At 51.6% G+C, this 15,169-nt stretch overlaps 1 protein-coding gene across 6 annotated transcripts; it reads right to left on the minus strand.

Annotated features, from left to right (window-relative positions):
• Positions 1–2,680: 2,680 nt before the first annotated feature.
• Positions 2,681–15,109, minus strand: LOC120500100 (olfactory receptor 5V1-like). 6 transcript variants are annotated; one of them, XM_039704536.1, is made up of 4 exons: positions 7,588–12,611; positions 6,519–7,240; positions 6,037–6,066; positions 2,681–4,019 (listed from the first exon to the last, which is right to left on the minus strand). In XM_039704536.1, exon 4 carries the CDS (start codon positions 3,807–3,809, stop codon positions 2,862–2,864), a length of 948 nt encoding a protein of 315 aa, XP_039560470.1. In that variant the 5' UTR covers positions 3,810–4,019; positions 6,037–6,066; positions 6,519–7,240; positions 7,588–12,611; the 3' UTR covers positions 2,681–2,861. The 6 variants fall into 6 exon arrangements, with proteins under 6 accessions (XP_039560470.1, XP_039560472.1, XP_039560469.1 ...); XM_039704538.1 differs by lacking the exons at positions 6,037–6,066; positions 6,519–7,240 and adding an exon at positions 14,985–15,109 and having other exon boundaries at positions 7,241–11,802; XM_039704535.1 differs by lacking the exons at positions 6,037–6,066; positions 6,519–7,240 and having other exon boundaries at positions 7,241–11,488; positions 11,604–12,611.
• Between the last annotated feature and the right edge of the window lie 60 nt (positions 15,110–15,169).

The raw sequence follows: 15,169 nt of genomic DNA on the forward strand, positions 1-15,169 counted from the left end.
CCGAGATTCTTCTGCAGGCCATAGTGAGACCATGGTGAGAAGTGTTTTCTCACAGTCCTTATCTCAACTCATGAACCCTTAATTTAATTTTTTTTTCCCTCTTCTATGGCAGGGGAGGGTGAGTGAGTGACTTTTGTGGGGGCCTGGCATTTGGCCAGTGTCAAATCATGGCAGCCTCTCTCTGCTTTAGCCTTTCCCGTGTTATCAGCTTCATTTGGCTCAGCTTGGTATAGCCACATTCAGAGAAATATCAAGGAGCAAATTGGCAGTGCTAGAGGGAATGTTTTGTCTTGTGCCCAAGAGGATTTTGATCTCCATCCACTTCCAAGTGGGAAAGGTGGGATGGTTTAAGAGCATATGAGTGCAATACAAGGTCTCTTCTATCTAGGCTGCCCCACCTGTCAGCCAGCAAGCCTGCAGGAGTGTGTCCTGTTCCCAGTGGGGCAATTTCCAGAGCAGAAATACCAAATCTAGTCCAGGCAAGGCAGAAGGGATGTGAGCTGTGGGACCTTTGTCAGTTGCTGTGGCCCTGGATCTCATCCTAATCAGGGGTCAGGGAAAAGAACCCTGGGAAAGCCAAATTTGTGTTTATGGCAAAGAAGGGTTTCAATTTTAGGACGAGCCATATTTGCAGCGTGGACCAGAGAAACAGGAAGATGGTCTGTGTGATGCTTTTGGGCACTGGTGTGTCTGTCCCTGGGGCTGTGCCCTCCCTCCCAGCTTCTGATCTGGCCTGGCTCAAACTGTGTCCCAGTGATTCTGTGACAGCTCGTGTCCCCTGTGCCTGCTGGAGGCTCCTGAAAAGCCTGACAGTTCATCACAGATGTGAGGGAAAGGCTGGGCAGGTGGGAAGCAGGACAGGAGGAAACATTTTATTGTTAATGTTTAAAAAACAGTTTTCAGAAATGCAAAGTAAAGCCCTCCCTCAAGCTCGTACCTCTTAGGTGGGTGTTCAGCTGTGGGAATTGTTCCTCTGTGGGATGCAGGTACCATCACAGCAGGAATAAACCAGGGAAAACTGAATAGAACAGCACCTGAGGGTGTGTGGGATTTGAGGGGCTGTGGGAGCACACCTGAGAGGCTGCAGGAACACGTGAGGTTCTCTGGGACTTGAGAGGCTGTGGGAGCACACCTGAGGGGCTGTGGGAGCACACCTGAGGGACTGAGGGGCTGTGGGAGCACACCTGGGAGGCTGCAGGAACACCTGAGGCACTGTGGGAGCACAGCCCATCACTGCCACTGCCAGCAGTGTGTGCAGAGGGTGCCTCTGTGACACTAAAGCGTTAGAGTGCAGTGTGGTTTGCAGGTGAGTTCTGGACCACGCTGCAGTTGACCAAGCTGGACTACCCCAAGCTGACTTGTCCTACCTGTGCAGGGGTGTGGCATTCCTGCTCAGTGTTTGATCCTGGGAACACCTAACACTGCCTGTCACAGGAAAGGTGCATTGCAATTCAGGTTAAAAATTACCAATTTTTATGTAACTTTTCCTGAGGTTTCTTGTTTAGGTTTCTGGTTGGTTGGCTTTGGGGTTTTTGTTTGGAGTGCTTTGGGTTTTTTTGTTTCTCTGAGGCAGCTTCCCCAGTCTTTTTCCTTGTGCAGTTTCTGCTGTTTCCTTCCAGGGGCTCCTCAGAAAGGTGTTCACTGGTCAGACTCTGATGTGTCCAGTGACACTGGACTGAGGGTGCTTCAAGGACTTTTTAGAATCCAGAAGGGTGTATAGCAAGGAGGGCTGAGGAGCTCACAGCCTGTCTGGATAGGAGCAACAGCCCAACCCAACAGATGGGTTACAGAAGCATTTCTTTCCCTGAAGAGTAAAATCAGTATGTGTTGTGCACTAAGAAATGGTGAACTGATCCCAGCAAGGCTGTGTGCCTCCTAGTCCCAGTTCTGACTCTCCGGTGGGTTTCTTTGGGAGCAGATTAGATACTGTTGGGTATCTCTTGGTAACTGAGCTACACATGAGCGTGTTTGGGTCCAGCCGACGTAGGTTGTGTGACTGCAGGTGTCACCTGCCTGTGCCACCTCCCTTGCCCCAGTGAGCCCCTGCTCCTGGCTCTGCTGCAGTGCTCATGTGCCTCATGTGCACACCTGCAGATTTGGCCACTTCTACCACAGCCACAGAATCATTTGAGCTTGGGCCCTGCTGCAGACCCCCAGCCAGTCCTCAGCCACCGTCACCCAGAGCCACAGCAAACACAACAGCTGCACAGGGAAATTTTTCTGGCCATAAAGCAGACCATTTCTGGTGAGGAGTTCAGTGCCACCAGGTCTCAGCTCAGTGCCAAGACCTCTGTGTCTGAGTGCAGCACTGAGGCCGTGGGTGGCCTGTGCAAGCTGCTGTGCTTATGTACAGAGTGCTGCAGAGCCTCCCTGGCAGCCTGGGGAAACCCAGCAGACATCAGATTTGAAGCCAGGGCACGTGGGGACAGTGGATGATGGGACAGCCCCTCTTGCCCAGGCCAGGTTTTGCAGTCCAAGGCACTGCCCTTGTTCTGCACAGAGCCTGACTCAAGACCTGGGGCAGCCCTGAGGCAGAGCTTGGCCATGCTCAGGGCCAGCACATGTCTGGCTCCACATGAATTTGCCTTTTGCAGAGCTCACTGGCAGTAGCAGAGCTGCAGCACATCCTGTGTCAAGCTCAGCACATGGCATCTGGAAAATAAAGACAGAATCCTGGACCTGTGGCTTTGTTTCTGACTTTATTCTGCTCTCAGTGATGCAATGAGGGTGAGATGAGCGATGGCAGTGTGCCATGTGCTTGGGCTGGGAGCCCCAGGCTGGCTGTGCTGTCACAGGCATCCCACAGATGGACACTGCAGTGGCAGTGCCATGTTGGCAGCCTGTGGCAGCCCTGGCGCTGCTCAGGCATTGTTGCCTAGGGAGCCTGGCATGGCACTCACCCGCACAGCCTTCCGCAGGGCCCCCCACACCTCCTGGTTGCGGAGGCTGTAGACGAGGGGGTTCAGCATGGGGACGATGATGCAGTACAGCACAGAGACCAGCGTGTCAGCTGCCGGGGAGTAGCCTGAGCTGGGCCGGTTGTAGTTCAGGTTGGCTGCCACGAAGTACAGCGTGACCACGATCAGGTGCGCAGAGCAGGTGGAGAAGGCCTTGCGCCGGCTGGTGGCCAGTGGCATCCCAAGGACGGTGGCCAGGATGCAAAGGTAGGAGATTACGACGAGCAGAAAGGGACTGAGTCCCACAAAGATGCTGGAGATGTGGAGGGCCAGCTCGTTTGGGCGGGTGTCGCTGCAGGTGGCCCCCAGCAGTGGCGGCACGTCGCAGAAGATGTGCTGGAGCCGGGCAACCCCGCAGAAGGAGAGCCGGGCCGCCAGGAGCGTGTGCACGGCCGAGTCCAGCAGCCCCCAGAGCCAGCAGCCGGCGGCAGCGGTGGCGCAGGTGCTGCGGCGCAGGGCCTGGCTGTAGCGCAGGGGCTGGCACACGGCGGTGAAGCGGTCGTAGGCCATGAGGGCCAGCAGCGCGCACTCGGCCCCCGCGCACCACATCAGCAGGAACATCTGTGCCAGGCACCCCCCGTAGGAGATGGTGGCCTGCGGGCGCAGAGCGTTCGCCAGGATCTTGGGCACCGTCACTGATGAGTAGCAAAGGTCCAGGCAAGACAGGTGACTAAGGAAGAAGTACATGGGGCTGTGGAGGTGGGAGTCCAGCGACACGAGGGAGAGTATTGCAGAGTTGCCCAGTAGCGTGGCCAGGTAAATGGCCAGGAAAAGAGCAAAGAGGAAGGGCCGGCCGTGGGAAAAGCCCAGGAGCACAAACTCCGTCACCTGTGTCTGGTTCGTACCTGCCATGGGGCAAGTTGGGTCTGGCTTTGGGCAGAGCCCTGAGGAGGAGGGATGACTGTGAGGCAAGGGACTAGAGCACAGCCCCTCGTGAAGCAAGGGGGTCCCTAGTGGTACAGCTCTGATCCCATCTCCCTGGTGGTTGAAAGTTTCCTGAGTTCAGATTTCACAGATGCTGGGATTTTGGAGTCCAAAGAGCTGCCATCCTGTGTTGGGTACCTGATTGCAGAACAAGCACACAGAAAAACCCAAGAGCAGGGGGTATTCACCCACGCCTCTTGGAGTTCTTTGCCTACCCAGCCCCTTGTCCTGATGGCTATTCCAAGCATGTGTCCCTCCCCCTCCTGGATGTATTTATTCTGACTAAAAGTTTCCCTGCCCCTGGTCACGTCACAGCATTCCCTGATGCTGTCATTGAGCTTGCTCTTCCCCAGCCCTCGGCTGGGAATTTGGCATCACCCTGCACCAGTCAATTTGTTTTTCTTTTTCCTGTTTCCTGCTCCGTAATAACCAGCTCTCACAAAGCAGGGGTCCCACTTACAAAAGTACAGGTTCCAACAAAGAGCAACTCATCACATGGGGTTTGTTGAGCCACAGGAAAATTTAAGCCAGCAGGGTTCTCCTGGCCTGGAACTCCCTACCATTTTTCCATCATCCTATTTCAATTTTCACCCTGACACAAGGGTTTTGCTCACTGTCACATGGAGCTGTGATCACCATGTCCAAGAGATGGAGGAGGCCTGAGGAAGCATTTCTGGTTGAGAACTTCAGCCAGGGGCTGATGGGGGTGGCACGTGCTGGGCACATCCAGCCAGGGCTGCTGCTGCCCACCCTGCCCCTGCCATGGACTCCATGGGGCGGGGGGGCAAGGCGCTTCAGTGGGCAAATGCAGTGAAAGAAGAGAAGAGAAGAGAAGAGAAGAGAGAAGAGAGAAGAGAGAAGAGAGAAGAGAGAAGAGAGAAGAGAGAAGAGAGAAGAGAGAAGAGAGAAGAGAGAAGAGAGAAGAGAGAAGAGAGAAGAGAGAAGAGAGAAGAGAGAAGAGAGAAGAGAGAAGAGAGAAGAGAGAAGAGAGAAGAGAGAAGAGAGAAGAGAGAAGTCCCCTTCCTCTTTATAAAAGTATTTTTAGCAACTGAAGTCAATTGTCTTGTCTGTTCAGGAGATTAACCAATCTGATTTGATTTTAGGTTGATTCCCTTGATTTAGACTCATTAATCTGACTTTAATTTCCCTGCCCTATTCTTGCATCTGTGCATCAGTCATGCATTTATAATATTAATTGCTGGAGAATTCACTGCTTCTGGTGGGAGTTTGTTTCTTATAGCTGCTTACCACAGGAAACTGTGAAAGCACTGTCAAAATTCTGCACTTCTGCCTGCTAGAATTTCTCCATTGTGAGTTCTGTTTCATTCATAACTTTCAGATCTTCCAGCTGAAGACTATCCTGTTCTGAGGGTATTTTCTCCCTGTGCACTGGGAGCAATACCAGGGTTTGCTAAGCAAATTAAGTTCTGATTCATTTCTCCTTCACTTGCTAGTTTTTCAACACCTAAAAAACCAAAACAAACAACTTTGAGAGGAAAATGTTCACTCAGAAGATGAGTTCTTCCTTGCCTGGCACAGAGACATCCTAACTTGTCACTCCATTCAGGATGTGCCAGGCTGGGAAACCTCTCAGTGGGCAAGCTCTCAAGTAGTTGCACAGACCAACATATTCTTTAACTACTTATTCTGCACACTTTGGGGTTTCTTAAATTACTGCACATATTGGAGAGGGACACAAGGACTGTATCATCCAGTGGTCTGGAAATCTCAGACTCTTGCTCTTCCTCCAGCTCCAGGCTGAGCCAAGAACATTTTGATGAAGGAGCAGTGCTGCTGGGAGAGGGTCCTGGGGGCTGAACGCTGGGGGGGCCCATGGTGCCACTCCCCAGGAAGTGCCTCCTGCCTGCCACTGTCCCTGCTGCAGTGCCACACAGCCTGCACATGGATCTGTGCTCACTGGAAATTCAGGCTGCGTGAGCTGCCACAGCACTCAGGCAGCTGGTTTGTCAGGGCACGGGTACCATGTTGTGTGGGGTGAGAGGGGAAGGCTCCGTCCAGGACCTGCCTGGACCCTGCTCCCACTGACCTGTTCATCAGAGGCAGGAGGAGGAGGAATAGGGGAGTTCAGGAACCAGAGTGACAAAAATGTGAATAAATTCAATAATAGGAGGTTGGACATATAAGAGTTAGTCACCTGTTCATGCTCCAAGCTGGGCCTCAACTCCTGGAAAAAGAGCAGATGAGCAAGAGGAAAGTAAGCCCATCACAGTGGGAAATGAACCTTGAGCCCTGCAGTGACCCTGTGTGGCACAGCATGCAGGGAATGGGTAATGTCACTGCAGGAGAGACAGCAAGGGTTCAAGAGCTCATCTGGTGCCCCCCACCCATACTGACAAATCCAGGCTGGATTGGACATGCAACTGCAGGGCTGCAGAGTAGCCACAGGAATGTGCAGAGGAATGATCCTGAGTTTCACCCTAGCGAGGAGCAATGTGGCAGTCAGCAAACACAGCCACAGTTCAGAGATGCCAGATTTAATCCATTTGTCTTCAGACATCCTGAGCACGAAGGAATAGGAAGATACGGGAGGAGAATCTCCCTGTCCCCCCTGGGCTGCACAGGGATGAGCCTGGAAAGAGCCTCCACCTTGCTCAACCCTTTTCCTCCCTCTCTCACCTGCACTGAAGGCGATTTCTCATGGTAACTGCAGACTGAGCAGGTGTTACACTGTGCAGGTACCAGAGCAGGCACACACACCTCTGCCCAGGCAGGCAAGGCCAGAGAGGCTGGATGGGAAGCAGAGAGGGAACACAGATGCACCAGTGCCAGGTTCCTGCCCTTCCCTCAGGAGATGGGAGGGACCTTTGTGACAGTGCCTTGTGAGCCAGCCAGAGACCCAGCTCTGCTGGTGCAGGAGCACATTTGTGCTCCTACCCATGCAGGGAAGCTGCTCCTGCAGGAGGATGTGGTTCTCCTCACCAAGCCACTGCACCTGTACTCACTCAGGTGAGCAGAGCAGACAGCCTGGAGCATTTAGCAGTGGGAGTGGGGCCCTGAGCCCTGGGCACAGCCATGGCCCAGTGCAAGGGCATGGCTGAACTGAGGGAGCAGATAACAACACAGGATTCATTTCTCTTGGAAAGGACTGGATGCCTCTACTGGAGGCAGCAGCAGCAGCCACAGCCTGCCCAGACCACCCAGAGCCCTGGGGGCCAGCACCAGGTTGCCCCCAGCAGTGTATGACAGGGTCCTGGTGAAGCCCTGCTCTCTCACCCCTCCTCACCTCCACAGCCAAGAGCAGAGACTGTATGACACCTAGTCCTTAGTAAGCTGTCCCCAGATGCTGTCCCATGTTCCATGTGCCAGCCATGCCGCAGGTGCTGGCTAGTTTGTCTTACCTGCATGATGAGAAGCTGTGTGTCCTCAGTGCTGTAAGCGCAGCAGGAGCTTTTAACCCTGTGGGGGCCCTGGGGAGAGGCTTCCAGAGGTGGCTCCTGCTCAGCTGCAGCCAGCGGAGTGAGGAGCAGCACCCAGCAGCCTGCAGCGGTGGGATCTGAGCCCACGGGACCAAGCCCTTGTGGCACAGCACCCATGCTGACCTGCCTTGTCCTGGGCTGTGCCAGGTGCTGACCGGCTGTTGCTCCAGCCTTGCAGCTCTTTGGCACCTGGGCACGGGAGGAGGCTGCTGGAGGAGCTGGGAGCTGCAGTTCCTGGGCACCAAGTCCTTCCCACAGCCCCATCTTACCTGTTGCAGGGCTGTGAGGTGCCTGCACCTGCCACTGTCAGCAGAGAGGAGCAGTGATGGGGGCTGGCCTTGGGCCAAGCTGGCAGCACCACAGCCATAGGGGCACAGCAGATGACTGCATGGCACCTGCGCTCCCTGTGCTCCCACACCTGTGCCAACTGTGCCCACTCAGCCCAAGGCACAGCTCTCTGGGGGAGCTGATGTGGTCCAGAGACCTGGAGAGGACTTGGACAGCAGGGACAGAGCCCTAGCAGTGGCACTGGCTGGACACAGAAGGCACCAAAAGTGCCCAGCGCGTTTGAAGGGCTCAGCAGTGAGATGGCTCCAGCTCAGTGAGATGGCTGGGTGAGCACTGCCTGCTCAGAGCCTGGAGCTATTCCTGATAGAAGGAGTGAGTTCAGCTGGAGTTCACCACGTAGTGCCAGGGAAATGTAAAGTGGGACCCCCAGGAGATGAGGACTGCCGCAGGGAGTGAATCTGGAGGTCGAGAGAGAGCTGTGATGTTTCTGCAGCAGGGAAACACTATTGCTTCAGTGTCCTTGCAGCTTCTGCTCCTGGTGGTGGGGCAGTAGGAGATGGTCCAAGCAGAAGCTCTGGACCTGGAATGTCAAGAGAGGAGAGGCTGAACAGCAACATTTCTGGGAAGTAGGAAAGTGTAGGCTACAGCCCCAGATGGGGATGAACACCCTATTTGGAAATCCAACACAGATACCAAGGGAGTGGCAGCCTCAGTGAGGGAAATTCAGGTCAGAAGGTGTCTGGAGCTGAAAAAGATAAGCAGTAAGTGTGAAAAAGAGCAGCTGTGGCTGTGGCCCTGTGTGTGTGTGTGTAGCTGTGGATCTGTGTCCTGTGTGTACATGGAACAGTGACTCTGGGCTCTGCCCTTCTCGAGCACCTCTCAGGCAGGGCAGCTGAGCTGGCAGAGCAGAGGGGCCACGGTAATGGGACTTTTTCACTTATTTGCTTTGAGTTTACAAATTACACTTTTTGCTCATGGCAGTGACGAGCATTTCCTTGTTTCGCACAGAAACTTGGTGCCATGGCATTCCAGTACAACCTGGCCACTCTCCCAATGTTTTAGGGAAGGCACAGGCTGGCAGCACTTGCAGAAACCCCCTCCCACTTTGATATTTGAAAAGGGACTTTTCTGAGACCATCAATACTTGGCACAAATATTAAAATATACTGAAATCTCCCTGGATGCCATGAACTTCAGTTCTGGTAGTCCACATCTTCAGAACAGCCTTTAGGATAAGAAATATCATGTTTGTGTCCCCCTCTAGTCTCCTGATGGATATCAAACCTGGCCAGTGATGTCCAGCAGTAAATCAAATCTCCATGAACTTGTGAAATGTTAAGGGAGATGTTTTTTTAAACCAAATACCTCAAATTGGGGGTGCAGCCTTCAGGATTGGGCCCAGATCCTATAAATACTTGTCACTTCTGAAAATCAGACTCTTAACTTACCTTTTCCAAGCATGTGTCGTATCTCCCAAAGCCAAGGGCATTGTTGTAGCACCAGTAACTTCTCCCAGTGCTGTTCCTTGGCTGTTTTGAGGGATGCACCTTCCTGCTCAAGAATTCTTTCTCCACCAGAAATCACCATCACTTGTATCTCAGCTCCCTGCCAGCTGGTTCTGATCTCCACATGGGCACAACTGCTTCCTTTGAGGATGGGGACAAGAAAGTGGTGGGTTTTGTCTGGATTTTGCCTGTCTCCTCTCTCCATGTCCCCCTGTAACGAGTGTGGCACCGGTTTTGGGGTAACCTCCCTACAGGGCCTGACAGACAAATGGCTCTTTGGTGTTCCCAAAGCCATTCCTGCTGTGGGCAGAGTCCACTCAGCACTTCCAGCCCCCGCTCTCAGTGTGGAGCTTCATCCCTAGCCTGTTTGGGGGGTCTTCACTGACCTCTCCTGAGATTGTGGTGCTGTTTTTTTCAGGGAGCGCTGGATGCAGGATCTGGCATTTGTCTTTGTTGAATTGTACCAGCTGCTTCTGGCTTCATTTTCCAGTCTGTCCAAGTCCTTCTGGCCCTGCCCTGGAGCACTGGTCCCCCTGACTTGTGTCACCCACAACCCTGACAGGAGAACACTGTCACCTCTTTCCTACAGCTGAAGTGAATGTTCCACAGAACATGTGTCAAGACAGACCCTGGTGACACTCCACTTGTCCCTGCCCTCTAGACAGAGCATGATCTCACCCTCTGAACCTGGTGGCCTGGGCAGATGCTTTCCCTGGCATTGCTGCTGCTCTGACATGTGCCCACTGAGAGCCCTCCTGGCCTTCTTCCCTGCTCACCCTGCTGCTGCCCAGGCAGCCTCTGGGCCCAGGATCCCTGCAGCCACAACAGGCTCAGGAGCTCAGTGGGTTTTTGATAGCCAAAATTCTCCCCGAGGAGCGAGAGTTTCATGCTCAAGTTTTTCCTCTCCATGGGTTTGGCTGCATCAGATGCAGTTCTGAGGGCACGAAAACTGTCCTGTCCTGCAGGTGTCATCCAGACAGCAGTTCCAGCAGATTTCATACAACTTAGAGCTTGTGCTTTCCTGTTCCCCTTTTCTTCTCCAGCTGGGCTTCCACATCCCTGGCAGTGTCCAAGACGAGGCTGGACAGGGCTTGAAGCGACCTGGTCTAGCAGAAGATGCCCCTGCCCCTGGCAGGGGGTGGAACTGGATGAGCTTTAAGGTCCCTCTCAAGCCAAATCAATCTGAGAGTCTGTGATTCTAGCACCACTTTTTAAAACTCCCCATGGGCACTCTTCTGTAGGATTTTCTCATGTCCCACTGTTGTCGGAGTGAGGAAAAGGGGGCCCTGACCACAGTCTCCAGTTGCCTCATGGTCCTGGGAGAGGTGACGGGTACAGAGCACTCACAGCTGCGTGGTGACCAGAGAGGCAACTTGGACAAGCTGGAACAGGAGACATCCTCGCTGGATCTCAGAAAAAACCTTGGAGCACTAATAAAGGCCCTGAGAGGCTCCTGACTCTGACCTTGGAGATTCTCAGTACTCACCTGGCCACAGATGAGCACAGTCCCAGCCTGAGCCACCTCTGCTGCAAGGGCCTCCTCAAAGCATGGCCTGGTCCAGCTTCCCTGCCCAGCATAAGGCTGATGCTGGAATCAAACTCTCACCAGGTTTTCCAATAATAATATTTCAGGGGTTTCTCCCAATGATTTCCTCAGGAAAAGCACTTCCTTCAGTATATTTTAAATTATTTTTAGCTTAATTGCCAGGGCCACCTGTTACTGGAACCAGGCAAGGAATAAGAATAAGCTAAATTTGGCATTTCCACTTTAGCCTATCCAAGACAGGACAACAGCCTCACCCCACATCTTGTGGGAGAGGTCGTAGATTCCTGCCAGACTCCTCTCCCAACACTTGACAAGGAGGTTTTTGTCTGAAGAATATTGTACTGTTTCAAGCTTTTGTCCAGCGTAATTTATATTTGTGTTTAAGAAGACTGGGCAAGAAGGGTTGCAGTTTTGTGGTCTAACCATAAACTGGCCAAAGCTGACCGTATTTGCAGTGTTTGTAGTGTGCTGATGTTTGCAGAAGCCCAAACCCTGCACTCACGAACATGGAGTGAGTGCCTCTTAACCTGGGGCATCACCCTTGCCCAGGGGAGGTCCAGCACCTGCAGGGGCCTGGACATGGAAAGTGTGGTCATGGCAGCAGCCCTGGGGCCACTGGCTCTTCCTGGCCGACTTGTGCTCAGAAAGCACCAAGGAAAGTCTCTTCTGTCATCACTTTTGCCTCATGGTTTCTCATGGTCCTTCTGGGCCGTGGTGGCAGCTGCTGCCTGTCTCCTCCTTCCCACTGCAGAGGGCCAGCCCGAGGCTCCTCACCCAGGTGTGGGCACCAGCTCTGCCCCTGGGGCCAATCAGGGCACTTCCACCAGGAGGCTGAAGTTGGAGAGGAGCTCCTGTGTTCCCAGTCTGGTCCCATCCCCACAGCCTCCTGGTGGGAACAGGAGCTCCAGTGCCAATTACAAAAGCCCAGAGCACTCCACCTGCTCACCTGCATGTTTGTGAATGTGCAAACAAGGCCCACAGCGGGCTGTTAAAAGTTCTGGGCTGGTAAAAGTTCAATGCAACCACTTAACTCACAGCTGCTGGAATCAGTCACATCCCAGAGGCACTTGGAGCGAGAAGACCCCACATGGCACAGACCTACCACCTTGAAAAGGTAGGACACACACCTGGACACACACCTGGAACTGTTGAAGTAAAACAAAAAGAGAAAACAGTAAGTAATTGACCAATGCTTTGACAGGCTCTGGGAAATATTTGGGTGACAGGAAGCATTTTGAAAACAACTTTTTTTGCAACAAAAAATAAAATGTTAACATTCCAGAGCTATTTGCAATCCTGATTGTACCTCCTGCCCAAATTCTTGCTCTGCTCCAGCCACAGCAGTTTATCCCACAGTAGGTAGGAGCAGTTATTACAGCATTGCATACCTCATACATTACTTGTTTGAGTCGTTCTGGTGCCTCTCGGTCCTCTGCTGAGTCACCTCTGATTTTTAACTTCCAAAGCGTTTAATTTAACACAATTTATCTAATTTTTCTCTCCTTGCTGCCCCTTTCCCATCCCTGATCTGTGGGTACAGGCCAAGCTGAAACCAGAGACCCGGGCCTTGCCTCAGGCTTATTCTTTTCTGTCACAAAGATTTTTGATTGCTTTATCTGACCTCCAAACTTTGTATCACAAAATAACAAAAACAATAATCTGAATTCTGGTTCAGCTTAGTTTTGTGATGGATGGTGCTGCCACAATCTCACATCTGTAATTTTCCTGGTGTTTTCCTTCTGTCCAATGTTTAAACTTCTCCTGCCTGTTGTCCCTTTGCAGGTACCAAGGGATGGGACTGGGAAATACTGAACCGTGGCTGCTGCTGCATGCAGGATTTCTAAAGAGTTTCCATAAAACATCTGTTCTCTGGAAAGGATCAACACAGCCCCATCTTAAATTTAAATATTCAGCTCCAGCAGCAGCAGCAGATGCTTTGCACAACCGATGGCTTTCAACTTTCCCTGGGTGCTGTGGGAGATACAGAACTGTGTTTTGTTTATCTAGAATGTTTTGGAAGGCAGGGGAGCATTAATGAGGAAATCTGGCTAATACAAGTACTCAATAGTCATGTGTGAATGGAGGGGCCAATCAAGTCCTGGACATGATGATAATTGGGATCGGGATCTGATGGGGAGATGAAAACTGGCTCTTCCTGGAGCCTGCCAGGGCTTTGGACAGTGCATCACAAAGATGTGGCTGTCTGGACACAGGTGAGGAGGAGCACATGTGGATGGCTTGTCTGTGTAGGCTGGAGTCTGGTCTCTCATGAGGTTTTCCTGATCTGTGGCACCACACCAAGCTCAGTTACATTTGGTCAGTGTCCTGATCCAGCCCATGCTTGGCCTGTCTGGGGCATGAGGTGGGAGAGTGTTGGGGAAGATGAAACAGGAAAGCCTTATAAATATGATTGCTTGGCAAGATTTTGAGAATATGGAAACTATAAGCGAGATTGAAATGAAAGCAAGCTTTCAGATACCTTGGTTACTAACAACTGGAAAACAATGGTATGGCCAGCTGAAGGTAATCCCTTTTGAGGAAACAACACCCTCTGCTTGCAGACAGGTCCAAGGGCCAGAGCAGACTCTACTAGCTTGGCAGAAGGGGCCCAAAGAGTAGCTTTTAGGGTTTAAAATGTACCACAGTATGGTAATGTAATGATTCTTATAGGCTGTATGTAAATACTATAGATTTGTATCTTGTACTAAATTGGTTAGTGAAAATTAGAATATTCAGCTCAGAAGATTTATTGTATTGTAATGGGAACTTTGTCCTCTTTGGTCCTCTCTTTTCCTCTTGCTCTCTCTCTCCCCAGCTCCTCTTTGGGGCCTGCTCTGAGCTGTGGCTGGAAGCTCCCTGCACCCAGCCTTTGGCAATAAACCACAGGTTCCAAGACCTGGCTCCAGAGATCTCTCGTCTCCATCCTTCCCAACTGTCCTACTCCTGCCGCTCCTACAGGAGAGGGTTTATTTTCTGTGCTAGGAAGAAAACAGTGCCAGTCTATGACGATTTTTTTCCTCATAGTTTGGTGTTTCTCTCACTCCTTGTTTCTCCTGCTTTGTACAGCACCTCTGTGGGAAAACTGTGGACAACAGGGTTGTGACCCCCAAATCTGAGATGACCGTTTGCTAATCCTGTGGAACTTTCAGTGTGGGGATGGATTGCACTTCTCTGGCACAGCCTTCCCTAAACATCATTACTTCTGTTTGTGTGGGATTCTGTGGCTGCTTTCCCAGGCTCCTTTTCTTTTCCACGGGAGAACCCACAGCCTGATACATGACCAAATCCACAAAATCTTTGGCCACCTACAACACCCTTGTCTCTAGCTCTGCACAGTGAGATGCAGCTTTAGCAGAGGAAAGTGCAGCAAGCACTGAAGTGAAAAATTTTTATATTTCCACTTGGAAATATAGTATCCATTTTTCCTTGTCCCCAGACCTGGGAAAAGCAGAAGACAGGCTGTTGTGAGAAGAGCAGATCTGCCGGTTCTTGGCTTCCTTCCTGCCTCTGTCAATGTGGGGATTGAAGCACTCGAGACGATGTTTCGTGTTCCGACTGAGGTGTTTATTATTTCTTATCTCTATTACAAATGGTGAGTTCTACAGCATTCTACTAACAAGCTACAAAATGGCTAACAATCTTTCTGTACATGGTCTTTTAAGGCTAAACTATCCAATTAAGAAATTACACCTAAATTATTTTCACTCTTAACCTAATAACTAATCACTCAAAGTCCGCAATGTGGACTTTTCTGTCCAATTACACAAAACCACCCAAACCTATGAAGAAGGAAGAAGATGAAGAAGGACCAGCTACCACGCTAAAACCTCCATCTTGCTCTACATATATTACTATATTCTAAAACCTTAAACTCTTAAGTTTTCCACCCTGGAATATCACACACTTCTAACCAACTACACACCCATAATCCAAGCGCTATCAATCAATTTTGGAAGCCTTCTCTACAGCCTCAGGTCAATGCAGTGTTCTCTTGGGGATCAGTGCATGTCAGCACAGAAAGTCTGAAATTCTCAGCATCCAGGGCTCCAACACAGATCCGCTGCAGAGATGGAGTGTTGAGGCCGAAGTCCTGCCTTGGCATAGGGGCTCCTGACCTTATTTTATCACCCTTGGAGTATAAAAATAATAAAAGAGGGTTTTTTATGTCTCAGTGAAATTGCCAGTTTTCAGGTCATTTCCACTGCCTTGTGTCCATTCCTGGGACACCTAAGGTTCCCTTCACTGCTCACACCTGGGATTTCTACCCATTGATAAACCCCACTGAGGTCCTAGGTCTGAGCAGCCCCAGCCCACAGCCTCTCCTTACCTGTCAGACTCTCAGATGTCCCAATCAATCCATGCTGGACTCCAGTTCTGACCAGCCTGTCTTGCACTGGGGAGTTCAAAACTGGTGCCAATGCTGCAGATGTGGCCTTACCTGTGCCCCAGGAGGGGACAAGGGTAACCTGAGGGCAAGTGCTCTGGCTCCCACACCTGAGGATGTTGTCAGAC

The sequence above is a fragment of the Passer montanus genome, unplaced genomic scaffold (assembly GCF_014805655.1).
Source record: "Passer montanus isolate IOZ18808 unplaced genomic scaffold, ASM1480565v1 scaffold177, whole genome shotgun sequence".
NCBI lineage: Eukaryota > Metazoa > Chordata > Aves > Passeriformes > Passeridae > Passer > Passer montanus.